General features: G+C 39.3%; 1 protein-coding gene across 1 annotated transcript; it reads right to left on the bottom strand.

Annotated features, from left to right (window-relative positions):
• Positions 1 to 926: 926 nt before the first annotated feature.
• LOC115338687 (alpha-1-antiproteinase F-like) lies at positions 927 to 15,294 on the bottom strand. Its single transcript, XM_041128700.1, has 6 exons — positions 15,232 to 15,294; positions 13,648 to 13,710; positions 11,063 to 11,708; positions 6,695 to 6,965; positions 3,689 to 3,836; positions 927 to 2,509 (listed from the first exon to the last, which is right to left on the bottom strand). Exons 1-6 carry the CDS (start codon positions 15,292 to 15,294, stop codon positions 2,321 to 2,323), a joined length of 1,380 nt encoding a protein of 459 aa, XP_040984634.1. The 3' UTR covers positions 927 to 2,320.
• Between the last annotated feature and the right edge of the window lie 2,147 nt (positions 15,295 to 17,441).

Here is a 17,441-nt window from a genome sequence, read left to right as displayed (position 1 = left end):
GACTTCCATGTTCTGAAGTTTTTCCTCATAATTCTAATTTACTTTGTTGTGTAAATATGCCTTCCCCCCCCATTTTAAGTTAGGTTTTTTGGATTTACATCCAAAGGTATTGCTATACATTTTTACAGGAAAGCACATTACAAGATCTGGTTATGTCAGAAAACTGTGACCTAGCAAGACCTGCAGTGCCTCTAGATCAATATAAATTACAAAGATCTGTAAGAATCTGTAGAAAAGTACCCTCTGCCAAGGTTTGCTATGTATCCAGTGATGTAGTCAAAGACAAATGAAAACAAATTAAGTACATCTAGTTTTCAGTTTGGGAAATACTAGATTTATTCTTCCTTATTGCCTGATTTGAATGCCACGCAGATGAGGTTTTCTTCACTGTGATTTTAATTTGGAAGGGAGTTCCTCTACAAAAAGCTGATAGCTTCTAAGTACTTTTCTTGTTTTCCTGTCATAATCTATTAAAAAACGTATGATCTAGATGGTCTGTATTTTGTTTATGGAGTAACAGGAACCACAGCTCAAAACACATGCCAAGACTGGTAACATAGCTATTAGAGGGAGTCAAGAGAGAGCTTTTTAGAAGAGAGATGAGAGACACACACAGAGTTACACACTTGATTGATAGAGTAGAAGCAGCACACTGTCTGTAGCCTTTGAAATAAACATCTCTGCATCAAAGAAATGCCCAACCTTCCCAAAAAGTTCTCCTAACAGTGATAACCTACGATGTGCTGAACAGGGATTTACCGCTCAGGCCAAAGACAGAGGGCTTTCTGAAGCTGACGTGACCATGCTGATCTAACGTGTATGAGCAGTATATTAATAACTGTTTGTTGACACTGGTGAAAAATCTGTTAGAACAATAATTAAGTCTTAACTCTGAGTTACAGAAATAAAATATCAAAATTAGAAACTTCTTAATGTCATGTTTATTCATTGTTGTTCTTCTACCGTAGTACATTTGTCTGCACATTGCAAGGCTGTACAAAGACTGGTGTTAATGCTTAATACCTATTAACAGACTAACCCATTTTAGTCAATAATTTACCCCTCCTGCAACCAGAGATCAGATATATACCATGAACATGAGCAAGGAAATAAAATAATGACAGATGTTGTGAAAAATAGAAGAAAAAATAGATAGGAAAGTAAACAAGAAAAAATAAATAAGCATGTGCATTATGAATGTGACTTTTAGTATTGTGTATCTTAATAGTGAAAAAAGATCTTTATAATATTGTGGCTATACTAACCATGAAGCAGATGAGAAATAGAGTACCAATGTTGTATTACTGGACAGTCTGAGAACAGAAGGGGTTATGTCAAGAGACACGGTAAGTGTCACTGATGGGGTATAGGTGTTACTGGTAGGGTGCTTGATCCTACAAACAATACTGGAATGGTGCTTACTACCATGGGTAATCTCCCAGGGCCAGATGGTAATGGTACAGGCACTGGCACCACAGGGAGATGGCTTGTGTTTCCTGCTGCATGGGGGCTTCTAGAAGCTGGTTTAGGTGCAGGCATAGGCTAGAAGTAGTCTTCTGGCTGCTCTGAGCTGTATATCTGATTCTCAAAAGTCGGCTCCAGGGCACTGAACTGCAGAGATCTGATCTACCTATTCTTTTCTTAGAACCAGTTCTTAGACCCTCTAACATTTGCCCTGGAATGAGTCTGGACTGTAAACTCTCACAAACAGTGGGCAGGCCAGTATATATCTGCAGGGGAAAAACACACCTTCTTTGTGACCCCTTTGCAGCAGCCTAGCTGGGATGACAGCTGAAAGGCAAGGATGTAATAGACTTACTGGACAACAATGGTACTGTGCAAGGTAGTAAGCATGTTAAGATCTATGCTAGCTATGAACTTCATGTTGGTGGGAAAATGGGGACAAATAGAGAAGTGCTGTAACCTGTACCCATTTGTCAGTCAATGCAAAAAAAAGGTGAGAAGGCAGCCATGAGGGAAGAAGCAGGCTTACACAAAGCTCTCCACCCACATGCTCCTCATCTTCCCTGCTAGAAGATGTATCTATGCTGTCAGTATCACACAGGCCTATTTTGTCCCAGATCTAATGACAGTTCTGCCTGAATGCAACCTTCTTTAAAAAAAAAAAAAAAAACAAAAACCAAGGCCCGAACAAACATGCAACTATGACAACTTAAATCGATGAAGAGTCTCATCTACAAAAAAACAGCGAATAACATCAGTTAAGAGGTGGAGAGCCCTCTGTAGCCATGCCATACTCATCAGGACAAACACTTGATTTAACAGTGGTGATCACTGCATACCTAATATGTATATCAACTTAATCTTTTTTCAGAGGGTTCACAATTTTTCCCATGAAGAGTATATTGCTCTCCATAGTAATGACCATTAAGAAGGGCCTGTTGAATGTGATGGTAACTGGAACGGACATAGGCACTATTTCCGTGCCTGTGGCAGCTGCTGCTTCAGTACCAGTCTCATCCACCTTTACCACAGCCTTATGAATAGCCTGTGAAGAAACAGACATGTTACAAGTCAAGGGGGTACAAAACTAGTCACCTAAATAAGAACTTGAGCTAAAAGTAGGTGAAGAAGTTATTGGTAAGAAACAAGCATCAGATGGACAGGTATGAGTCCACTGCACAAAGACAGCAAAGTTGAAAAAAAATCAGCAAGCTACATGCAGCATAGCTTTCTTAGCCCCAGAGAGAAAAGTTCATCCCTGATGGAGGGGCACGTTCCTGCTAATGAAAACATTTGCTTTGCTTCTTTTCTTATTCCCTGCTCCCACTCATGCAGATCTGTGGAGCTAGACTAAAGGTTAAGAAAGCAAGATCACATGTAACTATCCATTAAAAGTTCATATAGTTGAAGAATTAACATGCAGATTAGCACTATGAATAGCATCCTGAAATGGTTTCCCATGTTCCTTTGTGCCTTGGAAAAAATGGGAGCAAAGGAGAAGGGCCAGAGATGGAGGTCTAGAGCAGAGAAACATGTAAGTTTTACCTTGCAAAATCAAGACTTTCACAGACCCTAATTCACTAATTTCCACCTGAGGTCATGAGGGCAGTTATTTTGTTCATATTAGACAATTAAATTTGCACTGATTGTCAGCTTTAAACTCTAGGTTTATTGAAGTATGACTTATCTGTAGTTTTTGCCTGGGCCTGGCACTAATGAGAGTCACTGCTCATAGGCTTGAAGTCAATGTTTTTAATAACTACATTTTCCTTTCCCCCCAAACAGTTTAAAAGCAAGCAGTGTTTTTCCTCTCCCCTCCCCTCCATAAAACACAAGCAGTGATACATCCTACAGCTACCCACTTGCCCACAAGCAGGCTAAAAGTAGACACAAACAGAAGCAGCAATGTAATGACTTTAACAACACGCTGCAGGAGGGTACCAAGGTGTGGATAGATGATGATTTGGTCATGTCTGGCTTATAAGGTTGCCCCACACAGATCAAAAGGCCTCCCAGATCAAAAAATTACAGACTTGTAACCTGCTCCAACTCAACTGCACTGACAGCGCAAGTAACATGGGTGAAATACTCTGTATGCCAACAGCTGCCTTTCCATGTGAAGCAAAGCCTCTTTACACAAGTTTTGCATCATGAATAGTTGTAAAGAAAGTGATGTAAGTATCAGTAACCATGGGCCCATAAAACAAAAAGCAGTATGACTTACCTGGGAAATTCTATGCTGGGGCTGCCCGGTGACCCCAGACAGGTCAGCCTTATCAGTGAATATATCCATGATGCCCATTTTATATAATATATCTTTTAGGTTATATGTCCCATATAGAGTGAATTTTGGAAGATGCAAATTTGCTGAGCTGCCAGAAAAGAAGTGCAAGAATATGGTGAAACTTTTGATGAGATATCACAGTATAACACAGACTCCCAAGAGACAAAGTAATTTTGCTTTCTCCCCAAAGACATTTTGCTTGTAGGCTCTCTCTAGCCTACATGGGAAATGTATAATTTGGGGAGAAGAAAGGAAGGTTTATAACAATGTTGGAAGGCTGGTTGAGAGGATAGGGTTGTAGGTTGCTGGCTCATGGTCTGCAGTAAGCCAACACATGAACAGTCAGATTGACCCGGTGATAATTCAGCACAACAGTACAGCTGTACCTCCCTAAGGATCTTCATCTGACATTTTCAGAAATTAGGGATATTTTGTGCATTCTGCTGGAAGCACCTTCATCATGACACATTACTGAGGATGCAGAGGATTCACCTTGTAAAAAAGTGATTCTTTTAGGTGTTACAGGCTGGGCACAAAAAATTCAACACATCCAAGTTCACTGGTTACTTTTGGCGGGGGGCAGGGGGGAAGTTGGCCTTTTGTGTTTACCATATAAATCACAACAGAGAAAACAAAAAGGTATACCAAAGGAGCAGGACAATATGTGGTGGTGATTGTATGGATGACAAAGTAAAAAACAAAAGCACATTGACAGAATATAGTTAGTCAATAGATAATTCTTTTTCTATGTCAACTCCAATGTCTGATTTATTCAATTTTTTTTTTTTTTTTTGGAAAGTGACTAGTTTGCTGCTTTCCATAAATTAATCTAAGCTCCATATTTCTGACTCATTTCTTCCTTGCTCTTCCAATAAAGATCTAACAATTCCTCTTCAAAGGTTAAAACCAACACTTACAGCTAGAAGCAGCATAATGAGACAGAAGTTAGTGACAATTCTGACAGTAGGTACTGTTTTCTGGTGAGAAACGAGGAGAACTGTCCAGGGTTCCAGGTCAGGGAGATGTGGAGCACTTAATGAAGCTGGCCAAAGAGCAAGTCATCCAGTGGACATGTGGGAAGGAAACTGCCCATACCTCCAGCATAGCACAGCATCTGATGCCAAGTCTGGCTGGTACCCAAAAATGAGAGTGCTAGTGGATGGATAACAGGTTGCTGATCTCTTACTTCTGCCTAATTTCTGACTGTGCTGATGCTGTCTCAAGCGAGGATGCAACTGTCATGGAATCACCTGTCTTGCTATTACATAAAGACACTCATTCACAAGCTCCCATTTGCTTTCAACATGCAGGAAAGGGAAAGCCAGAGGCACACAGCAACAATGCAACCAGGCAGGAAGCACTGGAATACACTTTCCAGAAAAGAAAGTGATGTTTTCTCCACAGTTCAGCCATTAAATAGATCTCAGGTGCCTGTACTGGCAATACTTTGGTACTATCCCCTGTTCAGCAACCAACAGTAATCAAAAACGTTCCTCACAATGCTTCTGCAACTTTTGTCAGCATCAGTTTGCAGACAGAGAAACAGGGACAAACATAGCTTGCCCACAGTCCTTAAATCATTCTATATCCTACATCAAACCCTTTTATTAAGACCTTCCAGAGAGTCCAAATAATAGCAAAGGCAACCAGTTGCTTTGAAAACTAGAGGGAAAAGGAGGAGTTTGTGTCATCAGTTTGCAGGAGACAACTGTCACAATGAAAAATGGGGAGCTGCATGAAATAAGCTTGTCTTTGACAGTGATGCCTTTTTATATTATAAGATTTACATCTCCCATTCATGGCTTTTAGGTAGATTACTCCAGTTGAGGGGGGAGAGGATGGAGAGAGGAAATATAAATCCCTCCAATTGTATTTAGTGTCTTTCTTGCTGATTTTAAAGGCAATTGTGTTTCTTTGACAAAAATGATTCATAAGTATCTTGATTCATCATCTTATTTGTCCTATAGTGAGTTTAGTCACAAACCACATAGCTGTTCCCAGAAGTTTCAAAACTGTGAAGGTGCACAGAGAATTACATACTTTTTTCTGTCTTATTTTTAAATGAAAAAAAATTTTTAACAGTGAATTGGAGTTAAGACCATGACACTGGTTTTGGTTTTCTGTATTAGGATGTCATTTTTGTCTTGAGAATTGATCATCTAAAATACTATTTTCAAAGGTGTATGTGTGAAGGTCTCTAACATGACACATCAGATTCGTGAATGAACACAAGGGCTTGATTCTGTAAACATGTTGTGCCTATGCTCATACACATATTTTGTCCCATCAAAGGCTACTACTACACATGACACTAAACAGAAGGAGTATAAAGTTGTTTTTAGAAAGCATATAGACTTTCTGCCTTCTAGTCTCAAAGTTACCTTGAAGCAAGTGTAGCTTATTCCAATTTTGCCTTCCTAAGTCTTCAGAGAGCCTGAATGCAGGGGCTCTGCAATGTGCCAGCTGCTCTATACCCTTATCATTGAGCTTTGTCCTCACAATTGCCAAATGAAAGTTGTTATTTCAGCATTAAAAATGCAATTATTGGTAACTGTAATAGGCAGAAAGGAAGCAAGAGACAAGAAAAAAGGCTGAAGGAAAGTGGTAGGAATTTACTTGTAAATAGGAGAAGGCAGAAGAACTCCCCCCAAAAAGTGAGAAGAGGTCTTAAGACAGAAAAGTGGGGGCTATGGAGAGTTGAAGATGGGAAAAAAAAAAATGCAGAAATGGCTAAAGTCCTAAAGCTGTGACGGTTTTCACTTTGTGCAGTACTGAATATGAAAACACAGGGACATGAGAGCCAGATTTCAACTTTGGTCAGTGGGAATTCTTCTGTAGATTAAAACAGAACTAAAAATAGTATCCTGATTCTATGTCATAGCCCAGCAGATTGAAACTAATGTGTCTCCTTGCCTACCATCTGAACCAAGAACTGCAGAATTTTACCTTTTTGAGACTAATGTCCTCCACCTTAACATTCGTTCACAAGACAATCTTTTCTCCAGCTTCCTCATTCTTCCTTGATCAGGCAGAATAAAAAATGCCGAAGCACCTCCTTTGTAATCCATTTGCACCACAGTGGAAGACAGCTGTTCGTCATAGCCATGCTTGAACAGGCCCATTCCAAACATCATCGGGACTTCAACAGCCTTGTTCCCATCCACAAAGAATTTGTTCTTTTTAGTATATTTGGGATCAAAAGGTTTTTCCCATTCAGCTTGAAATATAAGAGACAGAGTTACACGATATTTTGAGGGCATGAAACCATAGGACAAATCACCATAGGACACATTCATAGATGACAGAAACTGGTACAGCTGGATCAGCTTCAAAGACAAACCAGTTTGCAATGAACACTTACTGAACAATTGCAATGAACAATGAGCTTACTGAATACTCAGAATAATTCAATAGCAACACACAGTAGGTAGAGTGTGATGTAAAAAAATCCCTCAGATCTTACACCAGGCTGCAGTATCCTTCATTTAGATGAGATACCAAATGTTCTAGTGTGCACTTTTCCTCCATGACAATAGTTTTAAGGAGCCTATAAAGCCCTCATATGATGCAGCCTTTAAATGAGAGCTCAGAAGAACAAAGATTCTCTCATTTCCTTATTCCCACACCAAAATAGACTTGTGAAGGGTGACATGAGGGATGAATTCTCCAGAGAAATGAAGGGATTCAGGTTACTTGCAGAGAGAAGGGTGTTATATATCACTTTAGCTGATGGCCAGTAAAGTAATGAAAATTCTACCAGACTGCTGGGTTAAAAACCAAACCAAAACAACAAGAACAGAAAACTTCTCTACTGTCATGCTCACAATATTAAACTTCCAAAGGCTCCTCGCTTAGTCATAGTGAAACAAACTGTCTGCATTGAAACTCCGAAAGATTCTTATCCTCAGCGGAGAGGAATTTCTAAGCCAAATTCCAGCTATCCACCTCATCCATTTCAGAGGCTGAGAAGATTTAAAAAAGGGGGGAAAGCTGGGGGAGGGGCTGTTGGTCGTTTTGTTTTGTTTTGTTTTTTTTAAAGAAAAGTGTTGCTCTGTAGTAAATTTTGCCTTCTAGGGCAAAACTAATTTTTTTTATTAAATTTAGTGGGCAAAAGTAGAGCCACAATGCTAAATAAAACAAGTGCCATCAAGAAAACCATGAAACAAGATGCAACCCCTTTTGACTTCTGATTTCTATTTGAACAATGATTACTAGGCAGCTTGGTACAAATGAAATTATTACCATCTGCTGTTTCCACCATCTGTGAAATAGACATAAACAGCACTTATTTAGTATTTGGAAAGAGTGAAATGAGACTTAGTTAGTGCATGTCTTGGGCTCTGAAAATATAAACTGACAACTGCCAGTACTCTGAAGATGGGAAAAGTTGCTACTCTTATGTTTCTTCATTAACAGTGACTTCTTCCATCATCAGATATATAACAGGCAGGACTTCTGCCTTGATATGCTTAAGGGGAAAAAAAAACCCAGAATGAATCACAGACACATGAATGGCACAAGTCCTGAAACACTCAAACAACCTTTATCTAGTGCTCAACTCAGGGAAAACACCCACTGATTTCAGAAAGAGCTTTGCTTGATTAAAAACTGAGTAGGATGTTAGGATTTAGCACACAGATTAGACAGGGATGATATTCACTAATCCTTTCCTCCTGTTTCAGAGGAACTCTTATTCCTATGCTCTCCTCTCTCTTAGGAGGCTACCTTCTAGGGATGGCACCTTTCTCAAATGCTTCACAGTGTTCAAGGAGAAAAATGAACCTCAAAGTAAGATACTTTGTGGTGACCAGCTCAGCTAGGGCGTGATAAGGGACTGGTGTACTATAGTGGAATAGCATGTCTGCTGGCTGCGAGCTAGGAAAATATTGCCAGACTTTTGTCCTTAAGGAAGGACTTCTACACTACACCACACCACAACGAAGAGGGAGGAGAGTCACCAGTACTGTGCAAGGAAGTTTGTAATGCACAGAGAGTGGACAAGAGCCTAGAAGTATAGACTGGTTATAGAGGTACCTGAGCTTTAGAGATCCTCTCCAGATTAATCCCAGCCTCTAGATCAATTAGCATTAACCTACTCTCAATTGCAAGCTAAAAATCCTTATTATTGCTATTAATCCTATTCTTTAATCTATTTTCTTTAAAACTGAAAAGCTAAAACTGAATCTCCGCCATCTTTGGAGGAGCTGGGAAATCATTTCAGTAATAAGAATGAACATCTAATTTTAAACAAAACTTATTTCAGAATATGTAAAAGTTATCTGTAATACAAAGTTATCTTTAATACAAGGTTTCTCAGGCTTTTGTCCCCATTGTGCTACTAAATTTATTGCTCCTTCTTCAAAAACCTTTCAGTAAAAGAAAAATCAACAGCTTTTTTTGCCTGTTTTGAAAGACGTGCCTGATGCTAAATAAAAGCCTATCTTGAAAACATTGTTTGAGACACACAAGTATGTGTTCAAGACAATTAAGAAACATCAATCATCTGTATTCCAAACAGCTCCATTTAGCTGTGGCCAAATCTTCAGAGATTAACACAAGGAGCAGAGACACAGATAAAAAGCAAAACAAAACAAAACAAAAATATGGGTTTGAATTAGTGTCGGGGGAAGCGTTATATTGGGGAGAAGAGTGGAAGCATCCAGGTTAACAGTTTTAAAAGAATAGCATTTCTTTTAAAAGAATAGCATTTCTAATACATCATCTGTTTCAATTAAAAAGCTTAATAATATTTTTATCAGATAAATTACAGAATATTATTTTTCTGAGTATGATTGCTTTGCTTTCAGAATACAGTAAAATGAGTGAGAGAGAAGGTTTGAAAGAAGACGCAGTATCTGTTATTAGACCACTGATTGAGCCTTACAGCCTTGCTCCTCCTCTTCTCATTAGACCAGCAGTCTGAAAAGCTCTGGGAAGATCTGTAGACTGTATCTAAGCAGACTGCACAAGTTAATTAAGAAAAACAAGCTTATTGTCATTAGGCTTGTATTTGATACTGGTTAGATGTCTTTTCTTTTAGGTAAGATGCTGAGTTTTACTTTAACAGTGTTCTTTGAATTTAACTCTGAACTTGCTAAACAAAAAAACAGCTGAGGTGGATTTCAAATTAATTCCTAGCCAACAAAGCATTTAAGAAAGTGCTTAAATCCCACTAGACTGTGTAGGACTAGATGCTTTACTGAATAGAGATGCCTTCCTCAAAGTATATTTCACTCAATCTTCAGCAGGAAAGAAATGTATATATTAAAAGATATAGGAAAATTTGCCATAAATTTTGCTAGGAATTATCATCAGTGTCAAGCAGAACATAATTTCCAATAGTTTTGTTTATAATTAGGTGTAAGTGAGTGTCCTGGTTTTGGCTGGGATAGAGTTAATTTTCTTCCTAGTAACTGGTACAGTGTGTTTTGGATTTAGTGTGAGAATAATGTTGATAACACACTGATGTTTTAGTTGTTGCTAAGTAGCGCTTATCCCAAGTTAACAACTGTTCAGTTTCCCCTGCTCTGCCAGCAAGCAGAAGCACAAGAAGCTGGGAGGGTTCCAGCCTGAACCAGCCAAAGGGATGTTCCATACCATAGAACATCATGCCTAGTATAGAAACTGGGCGTAGTTGGCCAGAAGGGGTGGATCGCTGCTCAGGCATCGGTCAGCGGGTGGTGAGCAATTGTGTTGTGCATTACTTGTCTTTTCTCTGTTCTAATTTCTCTCTTTTTGTTATATTCCTTTTCATTACAATTATTGTTATTTAATTTCATATATATATTTACATATGTATTATATATATGTTGAGCTAAGAACAGTTTAACAACTAATATATATTTTATATATATTATATATATAGTAATAACAATAACAGTTATAACAGATCTGCCCCTTCTGGCCAACTGCCCCCAGTTTATATACTGGGCATGATGTTCTATGGTATGGAACATCCCTCTGGCTAGTTCAGGTTGGCTGTTCTGGCTGTGTCCCTCCCAGCTTCTTGTGCACCTGCTTGCTGGCAGAGCAGGGGATACTAAACAATCCTTAACTTAGGATAAGCGCTACTTAGCAACAACTAAAACATCAGTGTGTTATCAACATTATTCTCACACTAATCCAAAACACACTGTACCAGTTACTAGGAAGAAAATTAACTCTATCCCAGCCAAAATCAGGACAGTGAGGAACAAAAGGAACACAAGATATGAGTCCATCTGCAAAACCATATTGCAAAAAAAGGTGATGAAGTCCAAGACTGACCTGAGGAAATAATGTATGAAGTAGGAGAATATGATATGTATATCTTACCGTTAAAATAAATATAGCTAATAAGGAGAATTTCAGTAAGTGGATCAAGGTTACTTATGAGGTCCTTGATTTTCCCATTGGTTCTTCCTGCTACATATTCGTTGATCTTTATCTGGGCTTGATCAGCCCTCTTGAAGTTCATAGGATAAACTTCTCCTTCATAGAAGTTTCTGAGATTACTTAAAAATTTATCTTGTGGCTTCAGTTGGTCAAGCACAAACAGGACATTTCCCATATTCAGCTGTAACCCCTCATTCTTTCTGTTTACCATTTGTATGAGTTGACGATAACCTTCATGTATTTCATTTTCAGAAATCTCACGTGGGTTAAAGCTAAGGACCCTAAGAATCTGTGTCAGAGTGTCTGATCTGGCACCCAGAGTCAGCATTGCAAAGGCAGTAGAGATGCTCAAAGGAGAGAAGAAAATATTCCCGCTGTTTTCACGAGAAGAAATCTCTTTGTAGAAACAACATGCAAACTGACAAACACTGTTCCCTACAGTCTGCTGTGGCGTGTTTCGGTTTTCTTGGCCTCTTTGATTTTGGTTTCTTACACCTTGATAATTAGGCTCATAGCAATAACTGTTTGAATGAAGCCCAACAATTAAAAGACACAGGAAAAACAGCATCTTCATGTTTCTATAACTCTGGAAAAGAAGAAAAGAAAAATCACATTTAGCTTACAAATCTTTTTACTTCGTGCTTAGCAATAAGTCAATCCCTTCACTGTACACACCTGGCTTGGTACCAGTGATTCCAAGCCATTTGAATTCAGGGATACCAGCTTTCTATTTCAAGGAAGCTGAGTCTGGAAAATTACTCAACCTACTCAAGAAGTTATGAAAGAATAAAAATTAAAGTCAGAGGGATGAAGTAATACCAAAGAAACCCTCATTAAGATTAGGCTGCAATTCGTTTGAAACTGTTTTGTTTCCAGTGTTCTTTTTTTAATGTGGCTTTAAGTGATAAATAGCTGTAAGTCAAAAGTACAGGTCTATAGAGCAGAAAGTAAGGGAGCCCGTCAAGCCTAGTCAGTTAAATTTAACAAGACAAAAAATCAAAGCAGAAGGAAGGCATAATATTCCTTCATTGTCAGAATTAAAATATTATACATTTTTGAATGGGCTGTGTATAAACATACAGGCAGGCACCAGAGAGAAAGTAAGTTTACTTGTTAATGAAGAAGTGATGAACATTTACAGTGAATCCATAAACCTTGAACAACTGAGCACCATTTAAAAAAACCCCAGACTTCCACATAACTAACAAAAGAGAGAAATATCCTTTGAGCAATTAGGGAGTTATCAAGACCCTGGAAATACAGTGTTGCTTATTAAGGAAGGGAAAATGAGCATGTACACAGAACAGCAAATGGAAACAAGTGTGCCTGCTGCATGCAAAGGCATGTCCAGCCCAGTGACTGAACAAAACCACCTAAAAATAAAAATAAAAAATTAGAGGAAACTCTAGAACAATCATGGCATTTATCATCAGAAAGATAGCAAAGGGTGATTTTGGCAGAGAAGGCTTCAACAATAAAATGTGAAGATGAATGAGTGAATTCTGGAGGAACAAAGATGCTAAAAGACACTGATAGAACAGAAAAGCCTTTTCCACAGCAGTATGGAAACCATCCATTCCACATCTGTGGCAATACTTTTAACTCTAGACATTAACCACACTTGGTTCAACAACTTTTGTCAACAGACAGAAGGAAGTAAAGATGTGGAATATCTGGAAATCCAGAACATCCTCCTGTAGTATACGATCACTTTACCTACAGAATCTTTTATAAAATAAAGTACACTCTAGAGGAAAATGTAAGGATTTTCAAAGGGGAAAAATATCTTAGGTTTCTGACTTGCAATGAGAAATGGTATTCAGACTCTCATGCCTTGTAAAATCATTGAATCCTTATCAGCTCCCACCATGACCCTGCATTTGTGTTCTCCACTTTCCAGCATCTTGGTTCTCCAAAATTCAGTGAACTCAGAATGCTGATGTCTGCTTTAATAATATATACTATTAATATTCATTAATTCACACCCTTTGAATATTGTGGTTATAGCAATACTACCATCGCTAGGAAGGGCCTGAGCCCCATGACAAACCACTTTCAGACACTTCACTTTCATATCTAGAATGCACTTAAACTTGAGCTCTTTGATTTGTTTGTGACTTGCTCCACCATCACTCTTACTCTAATTCTTCTAGCGTTTACCTCTATCCACAGTTTCTTCTTTTCCAAACTCTCTACAAGCTTTAGAAAGCAATCCTTAAGTCCCTGCTTCCATTTCATTACATGCCCTACATTTGTTATTATCATCCATTTACTTCATTTAACTCTCTAAAAAATTTAGTGATGCAGTTTTCCTGGAGAGTTATGCTATACAAACATGCTTATCTCATAGAGGACTTATGTTTTTTATTTAAAAAAACAAAAACGTAATAAAACAATTAAAAAAAGCTTTAAATTGCAACTTGAATATGAACATGGCAATTTCTCAATTGATTATTCAGAAACTGTTGTCCTGCATATAACATTCGACAATTTTTCTACAGAAAAAAATGCATTACTTACGGTACAGTCAAAAGGGTCCTGTTGTATTCACCAGGTCTGCACAGGTCCTTGCTCAGTTGTTTATGCTGCTGAACACAAAGCAGGGTATCCTCTAGTAAAGGTTAAGATCATCTAAGGGCTGTGACTCACACATTATAATTTTAGAGATTAGGTAGTGCAAACAATGTTGAAACTAGTTTTACTGGACACCTAACTTTGCTGAATATATATTTCACACGTGACTTTTTATTATTCATAACTATCTGATCGCCCTGGTTAGATTCAAACCAATTTTCCTCAAACTGAACCTACTTTTTCTTAATATCAAACATTCATACACACCTCAGTTGCCCAAATCTACTATTTTATGAACAAGAGGTTCATCAGAAGTAGTAACTATGGAGAAATACCTTGAACACAATTTCCAGTGACTACAGTATTGCTGCCACGAAGGCAGGAGGACAAGGCTTGATGCAATGGGACAATCTGAATTTCTGTGACCTAGCCTGCTTGTCTCCCGCATATCCATGCCTGGGCTTGATTGTCTCCAGGTGAAGCCAGTGATGATTGTAATAGGTGCAGGGCTTAAAACACTGTTTTGCTACATTAGCAAATGCTGCCGTAAATGTGCCTGACTATCCACTCCCACACGGGGAATCCGCTGGCAGCAAGAGCTGTGATAGCGACTCCTGAGCCACTTGCATGGCCCTGCGCCTGGGGAAGAAGGAATGCGGCTAGGATGCCATTGCACGCAGGTGATCCCAGTTACAAGCATGGCCTGGGGACAGGGGGCGGAAGCATAGGAACATGGGTGTTAAATAGAGCAAGTCTTTAGAGCAGTTTACTATCTTGTGATCTGGGATGTGGGGAGCAGGCCCCTCTGATCGTGTGCCAAGTGCAGCTGGGTCAGATCAGACAGCCGGGTACCCTGCGCTCAGCTCTACTCACTACAATAAACTCCTGCGACTGCTGGGACAAGCTGGCGGGCGCAGAATGACAGCAGCATTGAAGAAGGGAACTCTGGAGACTGTGTAGTCCAACCCCTCGCTCAGAGCAGGGTCAGCTACAGCAAGTTGCTCAGGACGGTGTCCAGCTGGGCTTTGACTTCTTCCAACGACGGAGACTCCACGATCTCTCTGGGCAACTTGTTTCAGTGTTTGATGACACTGACACTAAAACAGGTTTTCTCTACTTTTAAATGGAATTTCTTGTATTTAATCTGTGCTCATTGCCCCTTGTCCTGTCATTGGATGCCACTGAGAAGAGGCTATCTCTTTCTTTACTCCTCCCATCAAAAATCAGGTATTTATACACATTGGTAAGACCCCCTCAGGTCTTTTCTTCTTTGGGCTAATCAGTTCCAGCTCTCTCAGCCTCTCCTCGTACGTTAGATGCTGCAATCCCTCAACCACCTTTGTGGCACTTTACTGGAGTCACTCCAGCATGCTTATGTCCTTCTTGTGCTGGGGAGCCCAGCACTGCATGCAGCACTCCAGATGCATACACCAGGGATGAGTAGAGAGGAAGGATCACTTGCCTTGGACCTGCTGGCGATGCTCTTCATAAGGCAGCTCAAGATGTTATTGGCTCTGTTTTCTGCAAGAGCTTACTGCTGGCTCATGGTCAACTTCGTGTTCACCAGGAGCCCCAGACCCCCAGGCATAGCATCTCATGGCTCCATTTCTATAACTAGGATAATATTTTCTCTCCATTTCCCTTCAAAATGCAAGCATTTTCAGGGATGGGCCAACCCTTACTATACACAAAATGGAGTGCTGATCTCAATGCTGTTTCTAAGCACAGTTGAAATACTAACTACATCAGTAACTCAGCAATGTTTTCTGGGAGGCAAAGATGCAACCAGTGAAAGTTGCCAATGATTACAACCTATCAAGCGACTCAACAAATTGCAAAAAAACCCTCTTAAACAAGTTGCTTATGAACTAAAGCTTGAGAAATAGAAGGTTTTGAGGCAGCATACTGGACTCACACATAATGTGTTCTTAACACATAGCACTCAATTGAAATAGGACTTGAGATACTATTTTTACTGCTTCTTGTATAAATAAGAGCCAAGAATCTCACTTAGAGCTAACTTTTAATAATGGGCTGCAGTTTTCATGGTATATAAAAACTGATTTCTGATGAAGGAAGGAAGGAAGCCCAATTAAATACAGACGCCATGCTAATGACAAGGTGACGGATGAATGACTAAGCCAGATTTGAACACACCTAGACCACACCTCAGGACACTTGCAGGAGAAAGCCTGCTACTGATCATGGAAAAGCCTGCTCTGTGATTGGAAAGAAAGCAGAGAAAATCAATACAGGATCAATTTATATGAATAATGTGAATCTCTGGACACTAGTATTAAAGAAAGCCCAAATTTGTCTTTCCTGTCTTTCCAGTGTCAAGGCATGAGAGGAAGGAAGGTAAAGGTAACAATTCCCGACCCAACTGCTTAATTTCTGTATTTGATTAAAAACTTCAACAACTATAAACAATCATTTATAGCATAACTATAAGCAGAATACTGATATACAAAGAATTCAGCCATTTTGTTCAGTTTTGAAGACTGGGATATTCCAAAGTAACATGGCATGTGTTGAAGATATGATACGGATAGTGAACAGGAAATTCCCTCACCTACACGGGGCACTTTTAGAAAAGTTCTTAACAGAGCAAGCACTGAATTGTTCGTATGTGCTTAAGCCCCAGCTGGCAAAATTTAGTGTAAATACATCTGCTTTGAGCAAAGAAGTTGAAAGAGGTTTGTTTATGCAAGGTTCCTCTCTTTGCTATATCCAGTAACCACTGGTGGCACGAGTAGGGAATTCTACTGCATAAACAAGGCCCCAAAGCCTCTCCTTAGCCTGTACTAAACCACAGATACCAGGTGTGTATATACCTTCAAAGAGATTGAAGAATCTCTTAATTTGTTTTCCCATTAAAACTAAAGCACTTCCTCATAACCATAATTAAAAAGGGAGGCAACAGGGACTGGAAAACAAATTTATATTAAGTTGTACTTTTTTGGAGCTGGCAGTACTTTCTCCTGAAAATATAATAGGGGAGAGTGTACAGCCCATATAACCTGTAAGGTGTGATCCATCTGACTTAGGACACCTGTTTCCCTGCAATAACAAAAATATGGCCTTTTATAAATGGTTCAAATCTGGAAGAATTTCTCAAAAATTATTGTTCAGCAGGTAGAGATCACTGTTAGAGATGACCTACAGAGACAGAAAGCACTCCAGGGCATCTCTGCTTAGTTATGGGACTTTTCACAATCCCTTTAGTCCCAGGATTTCCTACCAGTAAACCATAACACTACACAACAAACAGGTTGAATAATTCACCAAATTATCAATGATTGGGATAGCTTGGAGTGGGCTGGCATCTTCAGAAAGCATACAGCTATACGGCTGCTGGTCCCAAAACTCTCTGAAACATTTCTCTACCTGGGAGCATCACCCTAACAGCATCACTGGGGCTAGAGTCTCACCAGCATGCAGTGTTTGAGTCCAATAGAATAGATTTGCCTATATTAAGCTCCCTTAAAAAAATTATAGGGAAATAAAACCCAAACAATTCACAAATGAGCACCACCCCTCCAAAGGCTGAAGTGTTCTCTTCCTTCAATTTCTCATTTTTATTTCCAACCTCTCAATCCTCTCTCTCATCACTCAGTGGAACAGACAGCAGCCCACACATCTTATGTCCCCAGCATCCTGGTCAATGATTCCCTTAATTTTCAATCTTCTTCTCCAGAGCCCCCAGATTCGAAGTCACACTTTGCCTACATTCACTCTTCAAGGA

This window comes from Aquila chrysaetos, chromosome 2 (assembly GCF_900496995.4).
Source record: "Aquila chrysaetos chrysaetos chromosome 2, bAquChr1.4, whole genome shotgun sequence".
Taxonomy (NCBI): Eukaryota; Metazoa; Chordata; class Aves; order Accipitriformes; family Accipitridae; genus Aquila; species Aquila chrysaetos.
Note: the sequence above shows the minus strand (reverse complement) of the source record. Positions and strands in the feature narration are given on the sequence as shown.

Excerpts from the sequence above, each read along its gene's own strand:
- LOC115338687 (XM_041128700.1), bottom strand. The coding sequence starts at position 15,294 with ATGAGATGCTATGCCTGGGGGTCTGGGGCTCCTGGTGAACACGAAGTT. Across the intron at positions 13,711-15,231 it reads AAGTTGACCATGAGCCAGCA|CAGCATAAACAACTGAGCAA; the intron begins GTAAGCTCTTGC and ends CTTTGTGTTCAG. Across the intron at positions 2,510-3,688 it reads CCCAGCATAGAATTTCCCAG|GCTATTCATAAGGCTGTGGT; the intron begins GTAAGTCATACT and ends GTTTCTTCACAG.